Source organism: Oncorhynchus mykiss, chromosome 18 (genome assembly GCF_013265735.2).
Source record: "Oncorhynchus mykiss isolate Arlee chromosome 18, USDA_OmykA_1.1, whole genome shotgun sequence".
NCBI lineage: Eukaryota > Metazoa > Chordata > Actinopteri > Salmoniformes > Salmonidae > Oncorhynchus > Oncorhynchus mykiss.
The window spans coordinates 16,521,247-16,536,283 of NC_048582.1; the positions used below are offsets into that span (position 1 = coordinate 16,521,247).

Here is a 15,037-nt window from a genome sequence, read left to right on the forward strand (position 1 = left end):
CCGAAGAAGAGAGACAGAAGAGAAGGAAACAGAGAGAAATGATAAAGAGGGCAATAGAAAAACAGCCGTGAGAGAGGGAAGAGCTTCCTGAAACTGACTAGAATAATTAGCTACTTGCTAATACTATTGGAGACATCTAAATAATGAGGCTGGGGGACAGGCCTACTAAAACAGACACTAATTCTAATATTTGAGGTAGTAACCGCAAACTACACTGTAGTATACCTGGTTGAGAGAATACCATTGGTAATGTTAGACTTTTACCAGCAGGGTGCAGAAATTCTGCAAAGGAAAGCAAGCCAAAATATCAGTCTTCAAAAGCCCTGATGCAGTCGACTACTGGAAAGGATGTGTCCTGTCTAAAATTATATTAGGGGGGTAGGTTAAGAGAGCTTGGGGTTGACCTCAAAATGGAGAACATATCTTTGCCATATATGATGACGACAACATGGGGGATGCCTCCAGGACACTAGTGTTACCTTTCTGACTCTTCAGATTGCTGAAGCCTTGAAGGGTAAAACGCTTTTTAGCCACTGATGCCCTGTCAGTGGTGGGACTGGTGACTGTCTCCTCTACAACCATGGTAGAGAAAGAGGGACAGGAAGGAGAGACAGAGTAAAGTGGTTTGAAGAGGAAAAGAAGAGAAAGAAAGCTCAGATTAAAGGAGGAACAAGGAAGGAGGAAAAGATTCAAGGACGGCTTGGGTACCTAACCAGACGAGGGGGGTCACTAAAACGGCAACAGAAGTTTGCTTTCTTGTCATGAGCATTTGATAGAGCTAAAAAAACATTTTGTTTGCTCAACAAAAGAGGGCAACTCACCTTTGTGTTTTGGGGAGGAGGGGGAGTTGGGGTCAGAGATGACAGCGTCTGTCTTCTTCTCTTCTCCCTTCTTCACGCTCTTCTGACAGTTCCTAAATGGACTAAGAGGGAGAAACAAACAGGTGAAAAAGAGAAGAACCAACCATGTTGATTCCTTCTCTGTAACTGGCTCTAGCCATGGTTCTCTCTGTAAAATCTGACCTGAGACAGATAGGTGGGCTGTTGCTGGTTGGACTGGGAGACATTGTGTCTGACACCTTCTTTTGACTAGATTCTGGAACAAATCATCACAGTTACTAACAGAACACAGACACAACAACAGAGAATTTAGCATCCAGATGTGTATCAACTCTGGAATGTGTGTGCGTGTGTCTGTAATGCCGCAGATCCCCTATCTTACCCCTGCAGGCCTTCAGCTGGCCAGTCAGAACCTTCCTGATCTCATTCAACCAAGATGTTTTGATCTCAGGTGTCGCAGCCTGGACGATAAACACCTCCTCTCTGGAATTACACCAGATCTCAAACTTCTTGTTGTCACCCTTGGCGCTCTCCGTGATGCCCACCGCACTCATCTGTTAGAGAGAAGCGAAGAATATTACACTTCTATATCACTGTTGAACTCATAACATACTATAGATCCAAGTAACAATCCAAGGAGAGACAGAGACAGCCAGACAGACAGCCAGACAGACAGACTGCCAGTCAGGACATTGAGGAAGTGTTTGAAGCTGTACGAGGGGGCTTTCTCGTAACCCTCCCCCAGTCCGTGAGCCAGCCAGCCAGACATAAACAGACTCACATTGAGGGAGTGTTTAAAGCTGTAGGACGGGGCTTTCTCGTAACCCTCCCCATTCTCCTCCCGTCTCTTACAGAAGAGCAAGGCTTTTTCATGCAGGAACAGGTGTCTCTGCATGGGCTTGAAGCGGGCCAGGTCCTTGACCTTAGCGTGACCTTTCTTGTGTTCCGTCCACACGCTGAACGACCCCTGCATCAGCAGCCTGCCCAACTCCGTCAGGCTCCCCTGGGGATCAATAAATTAACACAATAAATCACAAGTAGGAAAGATAACTGAGCGTTGTCTGTGGTACAGAAGATGTTACACGGTTGGGTAACTTTTTCTCTCCACCCTAAAGCACGAGGAGAATAGGGGTGTCGTGGTTAGCTGACCTCATATCCTGTGATGGCGATGAGGTGCATGGAGTCGTTGACGGCCTTCAGGATCCCCAGGATGGAGGACAGCGCCTCCTGCAGGTCCTCTGAACCCTCACAGCCCTTACTGTACTTCAGTAACTCCTTCAGTATCAGCTGGTATTTGGTTATCCTCTGGACTGGCTTGAGGAGGTACGAGTCCAACCCCAGTTTGTGTTCCAACTTTCTCTGGCACTCCTTCGTAAAAACAAACAATCACACATCAATACATTTTTATTATTATTATTATTGTTTTTTACAAGCTTACAGTATACTGAGCTGGAGGATCCTATCCAAGATTCACTGAGGGCCCTGAAAGAAAGGTGAAAGGTTACCTGGAAGAAGGCGCAGTCGGAGCACTGTCTCCACAAGCTCTCGGAGCGAGGTTTGTTCTGACAGTACTTCTCATAGATCTGCAGGTCGCCCATCCTCTCCAGGAAACAGCGTCCCACCAGCTCAGGGACGTCTGTGTAGGTCTCCAGCTCCCTGAGGAATGTCCTGAGGAGACACAGACAGACAGACAGCGGGACACAGGTTAGTACTACCGAGGTTGGGAAGCAGTGGGGGAGGTAATGTTAACCAAATGAAATATTGTTGAAATTGGTCCCTATTAAAGGTCGACCGATTATGATTTTTCAACGCCGATACCGATTATTGGAGGACCAAAAATGCCGATACCGATTAATTGGCCGATTTTTACATTTTTTATTTGTAATAATGACAATTACAACAATACTGAATGAACACTTATTTTAACTTAATATAATACATCAATAAAATAAATTTAGCCTCAAGTAAATAATGAAACATGTTCAATTTGGTTTAAATAATGCAAAAACAAAGTGTTGGAGCTCGAACCAGCAACACAACGACAACAGCCACCCTCGAAGCAACGTTTGAAACGCTATTAGCGCGCACTAACTAGCTAGCCATTTCACTTCGGTTACACCAGCATCATCTCGGGAGTTGATAGGCTTGAAGTCATAAACAGCGCAATGCTTGACGCACAACGAAGAGCTGCTGGCAAAACGCACGAAAGTGCTGTTTGAATGAATGTTTACGCGCCTGCTTCTGCCTACCACCGCTCAGTCAGAAACTTAGATACTTGTATGATCAGTCAGATTATATGCAACGCAGGACACGCTAGATAATATCTAGTAATATCATCAACCTTGTGTAGTTAACTAGTGATTATGATTGATTGTTTTTTATGAGATAAATGTAATGCTAGCTAGCAACTTATCTTGGCTTACTGCATTCGCGTAACAGGCAAGTCTCCTTGTGGAGTGCAACGAGAGAGAGGCAGGTCGTTACTGCGTTGGACTAGTTAACTGTAAGGTAGCAAGATTGGATCCCCCGAGCTGACAAGGTGAAAATTTGTCGTTCTGCCCCTGAACGAGGCAGTTAACCCTAGGCCGTCATTGAAAATAAGAATGTGTTCTTAACTGACTTGCCTAGTTAAATAAAGGTATACAAAAAATAAAAATAAAAATGTATTTTTATTTTAAATACCGATTTCCGATTGTTTTGAAAATTTGAAATCGACCCTAATTAATCGGCCATTCCGATTAATCGGTCGACCTCTAGTCCCTATAAATCAATATGGTTGAATGAATGTGCCTCTTCTGTAACAGCTGTTTACAATGACAGGACATTGCTCAGTAAACATTATGTAACATGGGTGCTGCAGTGGAGTAAAAGTCACCTCTTGTGGAACTGGTAGATCTCTGGCATGTTTCCAAACAGGACATCCTTCCTGTTGAGCAGCGCACTGGGGAGGAGGTGAGCCATGGCTGGGTTGTCCATCTCTGCAGCATAACCCTGGAATAACAACACATACTAAAATGTTAACACAGGACAATCTGAAAATGCACATCTATGATAAGTCAACTTTCAACAAAAACATATAAATATATATATAAATATATATATATAAACATATATATAAACACACACATATATATATAATATATAAATATATATATACATTATTATTACTACACTTAGGATAGTAAGTGATGTAGTGGCGACCTCTAGTGGTCAGAAGTGCAGTACACACACCTGCAGTACACAGAGTAGCTCCTCTACATACGCCCTCTCAGTCTCCAACAGCTCGTTCATTACATGTCTGTAGGAACAGAACAACATTCTATTTAACATCAACATATTGTATTATTATTAGAGGTCGACCAATTATGCTTTTTCAAAGCCGATACCGAATATTGGAGGACCAAAAAAAGCCGATACCGATTAATTGGCCGATTTTTATATATATATATATATTTGTAATAATGACAATTACAACAATACTGAATGAACACTTATTTTAACTTAATATAATACATAAATAAAATCAATTTAGTCTCAAATAAATAATGAAACATATTCAATTTGGTTTAAATAATGCAAAAACAAAGTGTTGGAGAAGAAAGTAAAAGTGCAATATGTGCCATGTAAGAAAGCTAACGTTTAAGTTCCTTGCTCAGAACATATGAAAGCTGGTGGTTCCTTTTAACATGAGTCTTCAATATTCCCAGTTAAGAATGTTTAGGTTGTAGTTATTATAGGAATTATAGGACTATTTCTCTCAATACCATTTGTATTTCATATACCTTTGACTATTGGATGTTCTAATAGGTACTTTACTATTGCCAGCCTAATCTCGGGAGTTGATAGGCTTGAAGTCATAAACAGCGCAATGCTTGAAGCACAGAGAAGAGCTGCTGGCAAATGCAGGAAAGTGCTGTTTGAATGAATGCTTACGAGCCTGCTGCTGCCTAACAGGTAGTCAGCCTGCTACACAGTCTCCTCGTCGAGTGCAAAGTAATCGGCCATAATCGGTGTCCAAAAATGACGATTACAGATTGTTATGAAAACTTGAAATCGGCCCTAATTAATCGGTCATTCCGATTAATCGGTCGACCTCTAAATATTATTTTGATAAACTATACCAAGTATGAAATATCTAACTATCTTTCTAACCATCTCTTTTCAATTGTGTTTCACAAGATAATTAATTGATATAGTTATTTTTATATATATTTTTCTTCCGAAACATGACCCGCCAAACAGCGCTTCTTAACACCTGCCCGCTTAACCAGGAAGCCAGCTGCACCAATGTGTTGGAGGAAACACTGTCCAACTGACGACCAAAGTCAGCCTGCAGTCGCCCAGCCGAGTCTCTTTAGCGTGATGATCCAAGTAAAGCCCCCCCCCCCGGCCAAACCCTCCCCTAACCCAGACGACAATGGTCCAATTGTGCGCCGCCCTATGGGGACTCCCAGTCATGGCCGGTTGTGACACAGCCTGGGATCGATCCTGGGTCTGTAGTGACGCTTCAAGCGACTGCTGCGCCACTCGGGAGGCCTTTCATTGATTTATTTTAAGGCATTTCAGGCTATAGTATGACATCATTGACCTTTGACCCCTGACCCTACCGTCGGAGCACAGCCAGGTTCTCCTCCTCCTCAGACAGAGAGCCGTGTCTGCTACCGCCGTTCTGCACCTGGACCTCCACTATTCTGCAGTTTTCTACGTTCAAGATGTTGTCCTCTGCATTCCTCGTCTCTTGACTCCTGTGAGCTACAAGAAACAGAAAGACGGGATAAGAACTACTCATCTGAACTTCAAACAACCAACAAAAAAGTCATTTCAATCAATCAATGATATATTGTCGGGGAATGAGATATTGTTTAAGGCGCAGTTCTTACATGCCACTAGATGGCAATGAATGGATCAGAAACAGGAGAGGCTGCTGCTGACCTGCAAAACAACTCATCAAAATGTAAAACTGACCCTTACCTCAACCTCAACCAAACCCTTACCCCTACCCTAACCCAATTTGAACCTATTCTGAAATAAAATATTAGGAGTGTCTATATAGCCTTTTCCATCAGAACCAGAGAGACAGGGAGGGAAAGGGTAGAGTCAGAACCAGAGAGACAGGGCAGGGTAGGGTAGAGTCAGAGCCAGAGAGACAGGGAGGGAAAGGGTAGAGTCAGAACCAGAGAGACAGGGCAGGGTAGGGTAGAGTCAGAGCCAGAGAGACAGGGAGGGAAAGGGTAGAGTCAGAACCAGAGAGACAGGGAGGGAAGGGTAGAGGCAGAACCAGAGAGACAGGGGAGGGAAGGGTAGAGTCAGAACCAGAGAGACAGGGGAGGGAAGGGTAGAGTCAGAACCAGAGAGACAGGGGAGGGAAGGGTAGAGTCAGAGAGGGAAGGGTAGAGTCAGAGAGACAGGGAGGGAAGGGTAGAGTCAGAACCAGAGAGACGGGTAGGGAAGGGTAGAGTCAGAGAGACAGGGAGGGAAGGGTAGAGTCAGAGAGACAGGGAGGGAAGGGTAGAGACAGGGAGGGAAGGATAGAGTCAGAACCAGAGAGACGGGTAGGGAAGGGTAGAGTCAGAGAGACAGGGAGGGAAGGGTAGAGTCAGAGAGACAGGTAGGGAAGGGTAGAGTCAGAGAGACAGGTAGGGAAGGGTAGAGTCAGAGAGACAGGTAGGGAAGGGTAGAGTCAGAGAGACAGGTAGGGAAGGGTAGAGTCAGAGAGACAGGTAGGGAAGGGTAGAGTCAGAGAGACAGGTAGGGAAGGGTAGAGTCAGAGAGACAGGTAGGGAAGGGTAGAGTCAGAGAGACAGGTAGGGAAGGGTAGAGTCAGAGAGACAGGTAGGGAAGGGTAGAGTCAGAGAGACAGGTAGGAAAGGGTAGAGTCAGAGAGACAGGTAGGGAAGGGTAGAGTCAGAGAGACAGGTAGGGAAGGGTAGAGTCGGAGAGACAGGTAGGGAAGGGTAGAGTCAGAGAGACAGGTAGGGAAGGGTAGAGTCAGAGAGACAGGTAGGGAAGGGTAGAGTCAGAGAGACAGGTAGGGAAGGGTAGAGTCAGAGAGACAGGTAGGGAAGGGTAGAGTCAGAGAGACAGGTAGGGAAGGGTAGAGTCAGAGAGACAGGTAGGGAAGGGTAGAGTCAGATAGACAGGTAGGGAAGGGTAGAGTCAGATAGACAGGTAGGGAAGGGTAGAGTCAGAGAGACAGGTAGGGAAGGGTAGAGTCAGAGAGACGGGTAGGGAAGGGTAGAGTCAGAGAGACGGGTAGGGAAGGGTAGAGTCAGAGAGACGGGTAGGGAAGGGTCGAGTCAGAGAGACAGGTAGGGAAGGGTCGAGTCAGAGAGACAGGTAGGGAAGGGTCGAGTCAGAGAGACAGGTAGGGAAGGGTCGAGTCAGAGAGACAGGGAGGGAAGGGTAGAGTCAGAGAGACAGGGAGGGAAGGGTAGAGTCAGAGAGACAGGTAGAGTCAGAGAGACAGGTAGAGTCAGAGAGACAGGTAGGGAAGGGTAGAGTCAGAGAGACAGGGAGGGAAGGGTAGAGTCAGAGAGACAGGGAGGGAAGGGTAGAGTCAGAGAGACAGGGGAGGGAAGGGTAGAGTCAGAGAGACGGGGAGGGAAGGGTAGAGTCAGAGAGACAGGTAGGGAAGGGTAGTGTCAGAGAGACAGGGAGGGAAGGGTAGAGTCAGAGAGACAGGTAGAGTCAGAGAGACAGGTAGAGTCAGAGAGACAGGTAGGGAAGGGTAGAGTCAGAGAGACAGGGAGGGAAGGGTAGAGTCAGAGAGACAGGGGAGGGAAGGGTAGAGTCAGAGAGACAGGGGAGGGAAGGGTAGAGTCAGAGAGACGGGGAGGGAAGGGTAGAGTCAGAGAGACAGGTAGGGAAGGGTAGTGTCAGAGAGACAGGGAGGGAAGGGTAGAGTCAGAGAGACAGGTAGAGTCAGAGAGACAGGTAGGGAAGGGTAGAGTCAGAGAGACAGGTAGGGAAGGGTAGAGTCAGAGAGACAGGGGAGGAAAGGGTAGAGTCAGAACTAGAGAGACAGTGAGGGAAGGGTAGAGTCAGAGAGACAGGTAGGGAAGGGTAGAGTCAGAGAGACAGGGAGGGAAGGGTAGAGTCAGAACGAGAGAGACAGGGAGGGAAGGGTAGAGTCAGAGAGACAGGGAGGGAAGGGTAGAGTCAGAACGAGAGAGACAGGGAGGGAAGGGTAGAGTCAGAGAGACAGGTAGGGAAGGGTAGAGTCAGAGAGACAGGGGAGGGAAGGGTAGAGTCAGAACCAGAGAGACAGGGAGAGAAAGGTAGAGTCAGATGGTGACGACCAGTGTGACATGTGGCGCAGAGTGTGGTACTCACCAGGAGGGGACATGGGGAACTTGATGATGGCTTCAGGCCTGGGAGCCACTGGTTGGACGGGCCGTGTCTGTTTGGCTGCCAGCTTCTTCAGACTGACCCTCCTCTTCTCAAACATCTCCTGCATGGACACCTGCTTTTGAAACACCTTCTCTACCTGCTCCTGTTAACACACACAGAGTGGAGGGAGGGTTAGATAGACATTTTGAGGGTGTACCTCAATAGTCAAAAACGTCTTCCTCTCCTCGTCTCTATTCAATCGTTTGATTATACTTGGGGCCAGGAGTTTTTCCTGACCACGTGGAGAGGGGAGGGAAAAACCTGGAAAAATATCTCGACCTCCTGGTCACGTCTCGTGTTCAAAACAACTGGCCCACCAAATAGAATGTTTTCTCATGTAATGTATATCTGGTGCCTCTATGGGGCGCCACCTACCCTGAGCTCTGGGTTGAGGATGGAGTCATAGTCCCTCCAGATGGCCTTGAGGTCGGTGATCTGGTGTTGGGCGGCCGTGTCCAGGTACTTCTCCAGCTCCTGCAGCGCGGCCTCCGCCCCGTCCTGAGACTGACATCTATCTACCGGCTGGGAGGCAAGGAGGTAGATCCCTTCCTCACACCACCTCGATGCCTAGGGAGGGAGGGAGGGAGAGGGGTTCATTATACCACAGGTCAGAGGGAGAATGAATCCTTACCTGGCTGAACTCAAACCCGAACTCTTATACCTTGACACTTGTCATACATCTGAAAGATTCCATCAGCTCTCACCTACTAGAGGGCTACATTGACCAATCACCCGGTTACTGATTCACATCTAAACCAGGGGTTGCCAGTGTTTCCATGACCCTACTTCTCCCCTCCAGCCCTCACCTTCTCCAGACAGTGGTGCAGCTCCATGGCCCTCAGGAGGAGGACCTTCTTGGACTTGAGGAAGGAGGTGACCTCATCACACACGGCCCTCAGCTCACTGCACTTAGGCAGGATGGAGTCCTCAGCGTAGTGAGCACTCTCAATCAGCCCATCCCCCTCAGCGGCCAGGGACAGAGCCCAGTCCAACACATCCTGGAGAGAGAGAGACACAGGCAGGTGAGAACACACACACACAACTACTACACAATAAAATAAAATAAATATGAACAAAGCAGTCATAATAGAAAGCCATTAAATCCATGTTACTTCCCAGTTGCCTCTGAAATAAGGGCCGATGCAACACACACACACACACACACACACACACACACACACACACACACAATGTTTTCTAGTCACATAGGGACACAACAGTAATGTATGTGTGAACCAACCAATAGAGGTATGAGTCTCATCTGTAAAGTCAATACTGTCACTGAGATTAATGGGGTCTATAATGTACTGGGGTACAACTAGAGCGGAAACAGGATATGACCCATGTCAGCTGGTGGAATCTCATCATTCAAGTTTCTACATTCATTTCACTCATCGTGTTTTGGATCTGTTAGACAAGTTGATGAGCTATGGGGAGGATGATGTGTGCTATTGGGATGAAGTGTGTGTGTCTTACGCAGGCTTTCTCCTCCTGGCTGTTGAGTTCTCGTAGGATGTGTTCTGCATGGGCGGGACTGATGCCAACCTCCGAGAACGCCTCTACCCGCTCTGACACCACATCCAGCTGGGCACGCACCTGAACACACATAGTGAGGGACAGGTAGAGTCAGAACACACACACACACACACACACACACATACTACACACACACAGACAGACAGAGACACACGCACACTCTACAAATTGACAAACAGTGACCGGGACTACATCTCCCATGATGCTCTTGTGTCCCTGTTCCCCTCACCTCACGGAAGTAGTATTCAAAATGGCGGAGCTGCAGGCACTGTTCCAGCTTGGTCTGGTGTCTCTCCCAGAAATCATCAAACGCAGTCTCTGTCTCATCCAGCTGGCCCAGCAGTCTACACACGGATGGAAGAAGAACGGTAGACGAATGAAGGGATGGAGAGAGAGAGATGGATGGAGGGAGGGAGGGAGGGAGGGAGGGAGGGAGGGAGGGAGGGAGGGAGGGAGGGAGGGAAAAATGGAAGGGGAATGAAGGGATGGAGAGGAGAACCTGAGTCCATAACAATGGTATTTCAGCTTGGATCTCAAAGTATCACTAAGTGAAACCAGAAGTACCTATTCATTGAAACCAAACCAGGTCCTGTGTTTAATCAAATCCCTTACATAACCTACTCCTCCAAGAGCAGAGCACTTTACAGTATAACCAACATAATGTTTTGGGTTATGAAACACTGCACTTTTCTTTCCTTTGTTCTCCCAATTCTGCTCTGCAGCTGTGAGTGCTGCCACTATGCATCCTATCCCCGTACTCCCAAAATACACCAGAATGGCACGGGGGCAGATTTCACTGCAGCGCGGCAGAACACAGCCTAGAAGGTTCAGGGTCATGGTGGGAGATGAGAGAGTAGAGTTCTAGGTAACTTCTAGCAAGACACACACCAGCATTGATACTAGAGAACATGAATCTTGACTGTTCCATAACCAGTTGGACCTCAGGAAAGAAGACAGGATCTCTCTATCTCTGTTGTTCCTACTGTGCTCAGTCCCTTTCTCAACCTATTCCATTAGCATTAAAGGGACAGTTACCCTAAAATTGATATGGCGCCAAACGTTCCTATTCATTTAGGATTGAGGCATACATACAGATTTAGTATGATCTAAACAACACAACTGTAGTGCCTTCCTTTTCGCTTTACCATAGCCACTGCCCAAGCCTGAAGCGGGGTTGTTTGGTTCGCATACAGTCCACACTCACAGGTTTCCAAACGGCCAAACATTCAATGAGATCCAGGGAAATGGCGCAACAAAAATGTTTATTCTTCTTATACCTAACAAAGAAATTATTCTCCAATCAACTTAAAGCACAGATTACTTGATATGGAAAATACATAATATGACCTGTCTGTATGTCTGTATGGTCAAAAAACTATACCGCTCCCGCATCTAGCAAGGACTCCCTCCCCCGAAGGCCCAACTTCCTGCCTTTATCCTAACACACTTACCACAATACAATGAATGGGCAAGAGGGGGGGGGGGGGGGGCAAAAACTGAGTTACACTAACAACAAATTAATATATCTCAATCAGGTAAATATAAATCATAAAGGTATGAACCTAATATTTCATCATGTACATTAATATTTAATATATTTACACAAATGTACATTTAGCTCGGTATGTTCAGTCTTTTATACAAATATGTCCAAATCGGCTCTAACAACAACTTTAGACCACTTCTGAGGTATGAGAGTACCTCTAAGCCTGACCCTTGACCCCTGTCCCCTCTGACCTCTGCACGGTGGCCAGGTTTTCCAGCTCGTCCTGGTTCATTGTATAGTCGGGTTCTCTCTGCAGGGGCTCGTTGATGCTCTCCAGGAGCCGGCCCCCCTGGCCCAGGGCCACACACAGGTCCTCCTGGGAGAGGGACATGGACACATCAGTTAGAGGGATCTACCATTGGACAGTACAGAGTATACAGTCTCAGCTACGGCCAAAGTCTGTTCTTCAGTATATCTTTCCCCTGAGAAACACAAATATCAGGAACAAATCAGGAACTGAATGTTTAATCGCGCCTTGAACTTCAAATTAAACAACCTCAACACTATCACTTAAAACATGGAGTTTTTGATATAGTCTGTATATTAATGACTTGGTCTCTCCGTGCCCTTACCTTCATCTGTCCCTTCTTCTCGGAGTGTGTGGCCAGCAGGTTGGACGTGGCCTGGGCGTCGTTGGGTAGCTCGGTCTCGGCTAGCTCCGTCCCAAACGACTGCAGGGTCTGTGCCGTGGTCTTCACCATCAGAGCAAAGGCCTCGATAGCCTGAGGACCGGACAAACACAACCCGATTGTGTCATCACTGGTTAGAAACACACACACATCCTATTGAGATGGGGGGGACTAATGGGACAGTTTAGAATGAGTTCAGTTCAGTGAGCAGGTATCATGTTGGGATTGGGCCCTATGTAGTCTGTCAGGGGTCTGGTGGGAAGGGTATGGTAGTAGGGTACTCACGGTGCGGTGTGAGATCCAGGTATCATGTTGGGATTGGGCCCTATGTAGTCTGTCAGGGGTCTGGTGAGAAGGGTATGGTAGTAGGGTACTCACGGTGCGGTGTGAGATCCAGGTATCATGGCAGTAATCCTGGGTTCCTCCCAGCTCCTGGGGCAGCTGAGTCCGGTCGATGTAGGCATGGAGCTCAGTCACAGAGCTCAGCATCACCACCTGAGACACAGGGAGGAGAGTCAACACACATTAACCTACATATGAGACGCATACAAACGTCCACTAAACGTCCTCACATCAGACGTGCACATGCATATAAAAAAAACATACCGGCACCTTCATCTTGAACTCATCCCTGTTGAACTTAAAGAAGATGTCGGAGAGCGTCCGCTGGAATAAGGTGGAGGGCCGCAAGACCAGAACCAGCTGTAAATGTACTGGGAATGAGCCCTGTGGAACACATACATTCATTACTTTGTGTTGTTGTTGTTGGGGGATAACCTTTCAGAAGTCTTATGGACTTGAATGGAATTCATTGATGCCAATTAAATGAACATACACACACATGCCTTACTGGAAAGAGTGGTAAATCAGGGTAGTGATTCATCTTGGTAAGCGAATCCAGTGGCCTTGTGTTTTAGGTTATTGTCCTGCTGTAAGGTGAATTTTTCTCTCAAGTGTCTGATGGAACGCAGACTGAACCAGGTTTTCCTCTAGGATTTTGCCTGTGCTTAGCTCTATTCAGTTTCTTTTTATCCTACAAAACTCCCTAGTCCTTGCCAATAACATGATGCAGCCACCACCATGGTTGAAAATATGAACAGTGTAGTCAGTGTTGTGTTGGATTTTCCCCAAACATAACGCTTTGTATTCAGGACATAACATTAATTTCTTTGCCACATTTTTTAGCAGTTTTACTTTAGTATCTTAATGCAAACAGGGTGCATGTTTTGGAATATTTATATTCTGTACAGGCTTCCTTCTTTTCACTCTGTCATTTAGGTTAGTATTGTGGAGTAAGTACAATGCTGTTGATCCATCTTCAGTTTCCTCCTATCACAGCCATTAAACTCTGTAACTGTTTTAAAAAGTCATCATTGGCCTCATGGTGAAATCCCTGAGCGGTTTCCTTTCTCTCCGGCAACTGTGTTAGTGACTGGGTGTATTGATACACCATCCAAAGTGTAATTAATAACTTCACCATGCTCAAAGGGATAGTCAATGTCTGCTTTGTCCATTTTTGCCTATCTACCAATAGGTGCCCTTCTTTGCGAGGCGTTGGAAAACCTCCATGGTCTTTGTTGTTGAATCTGTGTTGGAAATACACTGCACGACTGAGGGACCTTACAGAAAATGTTATGTGTGGGGGTACAGAGATGAGGTAGTCATTTAAAAATCATGTTAAACACTTATTATTAGTATTATTATTATTATTATTATTACACATAGAGTGAATCCATGCAACTTATTATGTGACTTATTACGCACATGTTTACTCCTGAACTTATTTAGCCTTGCCGTAGCAAAGGGGTTGAATACTTACTGACTCAAGACATTTCAGCTTTTCATTTTTTCATTAAGTTGCAAATATTTCTAAAAACATAATTCCATTTTGACATTATGGGGTATTGTGTGTAGGCCAGTGACACAACATCTAAATGTAATCCATTTTAAACTAAGGCTGTAACACAACAACATGCGGAGAAAGTCGAGAAGTGTCAACACTTTCTGAAGGCCCTGTAAGCCAGATTGTTAGTGGCTTGTTGTAACAGGAGTTGTGAATTACTCTGCTCAACAGGGGTGGTCTTCAATCGATACCGCAAGACTAGCTAGAGTAGGACAACCTTCCTCAGCCTCGGGTGCCCACAAACAACACTACCCGCTGTAGAACCTACACCCCCACAGTGATGCAGCATCACCACACTCTACTGCTGCTGGCTACAGCTGACATATATAGCAGGCTGAGTGGGCATAACACTGATCCCTGGAGGAGTGGAGGGGGGGAGGGATAGCGCTTCAACCAACAGGTGCAGCCAAAAATATCTACTACACGTTATAAAACTGGTTCATCTCTCGCTTGTTTTAGAATAGGTACTTTTATTGAATTCTTTGGGTTGAAAATACTGGGAAGAGAGTTCGTCAGAAAACCCAGAATCCACACAGCAACTGACAGCAGCCTGAATATAGCCTATTGTCTGAACCAGAGCCGCACGCACGCACGCACGCACGCACGCACACACACATACATACACACCCTATGTATTTACTTGGACAGTGAAGCTAAAAATGCATTTGCAGTTTATTTTGGTGGTGTTTATAGGCATAAAATTACACCCCCCCCCCCAAAAAAAAAATAATGCTAACCTCCCCTGCTATTGGTAATGGTGAGTGGTAAGCATGTTTTGGTGGCATGATCTCATTAACGTAGAAGTGTTCAGAAACATATTCTATTCTTATTTACAGTAAAAGTGACCAAAAAAATGACAATAGGTTATTTACCATTCATTTCTATTGGGCACAACAATCTGAAACACAGACAAAACAAACGGCAAATGCATCCATGTTTACTGAGCCTCAACCTTGATGTAGTCATTGTGTGCTAGGAATATGGGACCAAATACTACATTTAACTAAAACCAAATACTTATGACAACTTCAAATTGGGGGACTTTCATTTCTAAAGAGTAAAACAGACACAGAGCCTTCAGAAAGTATTCATACCCCTTGACTTATTCCACATTTTGTTGTGTTACAGCCTGAATTTCTCTCACTCCTTATCCAGATATAAGATGTAATCGCCGTCAAAAAGTTACTCTACAAAG

General features: G+C 45.9%; 1 protein-coding gene across 7 annotated transcripts in view; it reads right to left on the reverse strand.

Moving 5' to 3' along the window:
- Positions 1 to 15,037, reverse strand: part of LOC110495681 (guanine nucleotide exchange factor DBS) — a 67,334-nt gene that overhangs the window by 4,580 nt on the left and 47,717 nt on the right. For 4 of the 7 annotated variants that reach the window (XM_036952039.1, XM_036952037.1, XM_036952038.1 and 1 more), the window contains exons 6-23: positions 12,546 to 12,665; positions 12,225 to 12,434; positions 11,883 to 12,032; positions 11,502 to 11,626; positions 9,994 to 10,108; positions 9,705 to 9,824; positions 9,035 to 9,226; positions 8,604 to 8,795; positions 8,172 to 8,331; positions 5,447 to 5,591; positions 4,071 to 4,137; positions 3,715 to 3,830; positions 2,345 to 2,507; positions 1,989 to 2,207; positions 1,621 to 1,842; positions 1,222 to 1,393; positions 1,023 to 1,095; positions 822 to 922 (exon numbers count right to left, since the gene is read on the reverse strand). In XM_036952039.1, coding sequence (XP_036807934.1) covers positions 822 to 922; positions 1,023 to 1,095; positions 1,222 to 1,393; positions 1,621 to 1,842; positions 1,989 to 2,207; positions 2,345 to 2,507; positions 3,715 to 3,830; positions 4,071 to 4,137; positions 5,447 to 5,591; positions 8,172 to 8,331; positions 8,604 to 8,795; positions 9,035 to 9,226; positions 9,705 to 9,824; positions 9,994 to 10,108; positions 11,502 to 11,626; positions 11,883 to 12,032; positions 12,225 to 12,434; positions 12,546 to 12,665 — 2,662 coding nt within the window. Of the gene's footprint in view, positions 1 to 479; positions 573 to 821; positions 923 to 1,022; positions 1,096 to 1,221; positions 1,394 to 1,620; positions 1,843 to 1,988; positions 2,208 to 2,344; positions 2,508 to 3,714; positions 3,831 to 4,070; positions 4,138 to 5,446; positions 5,592 to 8,171; positions 8,332 to 8,603; positions 8,796 to 9,034; positions 9,227 to 9,704; positions 9,825 to 9,993; positions 10,109 to 11,501; positions 11,627 to 11,882; positions 12,033 to 12,224; positions 12,435 to 12,545; positions 12,666 to 15,037 lie in introns of all 7 variants that reach the window. The other 3 variants (XM_036952036.1, XM_036952040.1, XM_036952034.1) reach the window with 2 other exon arrangements.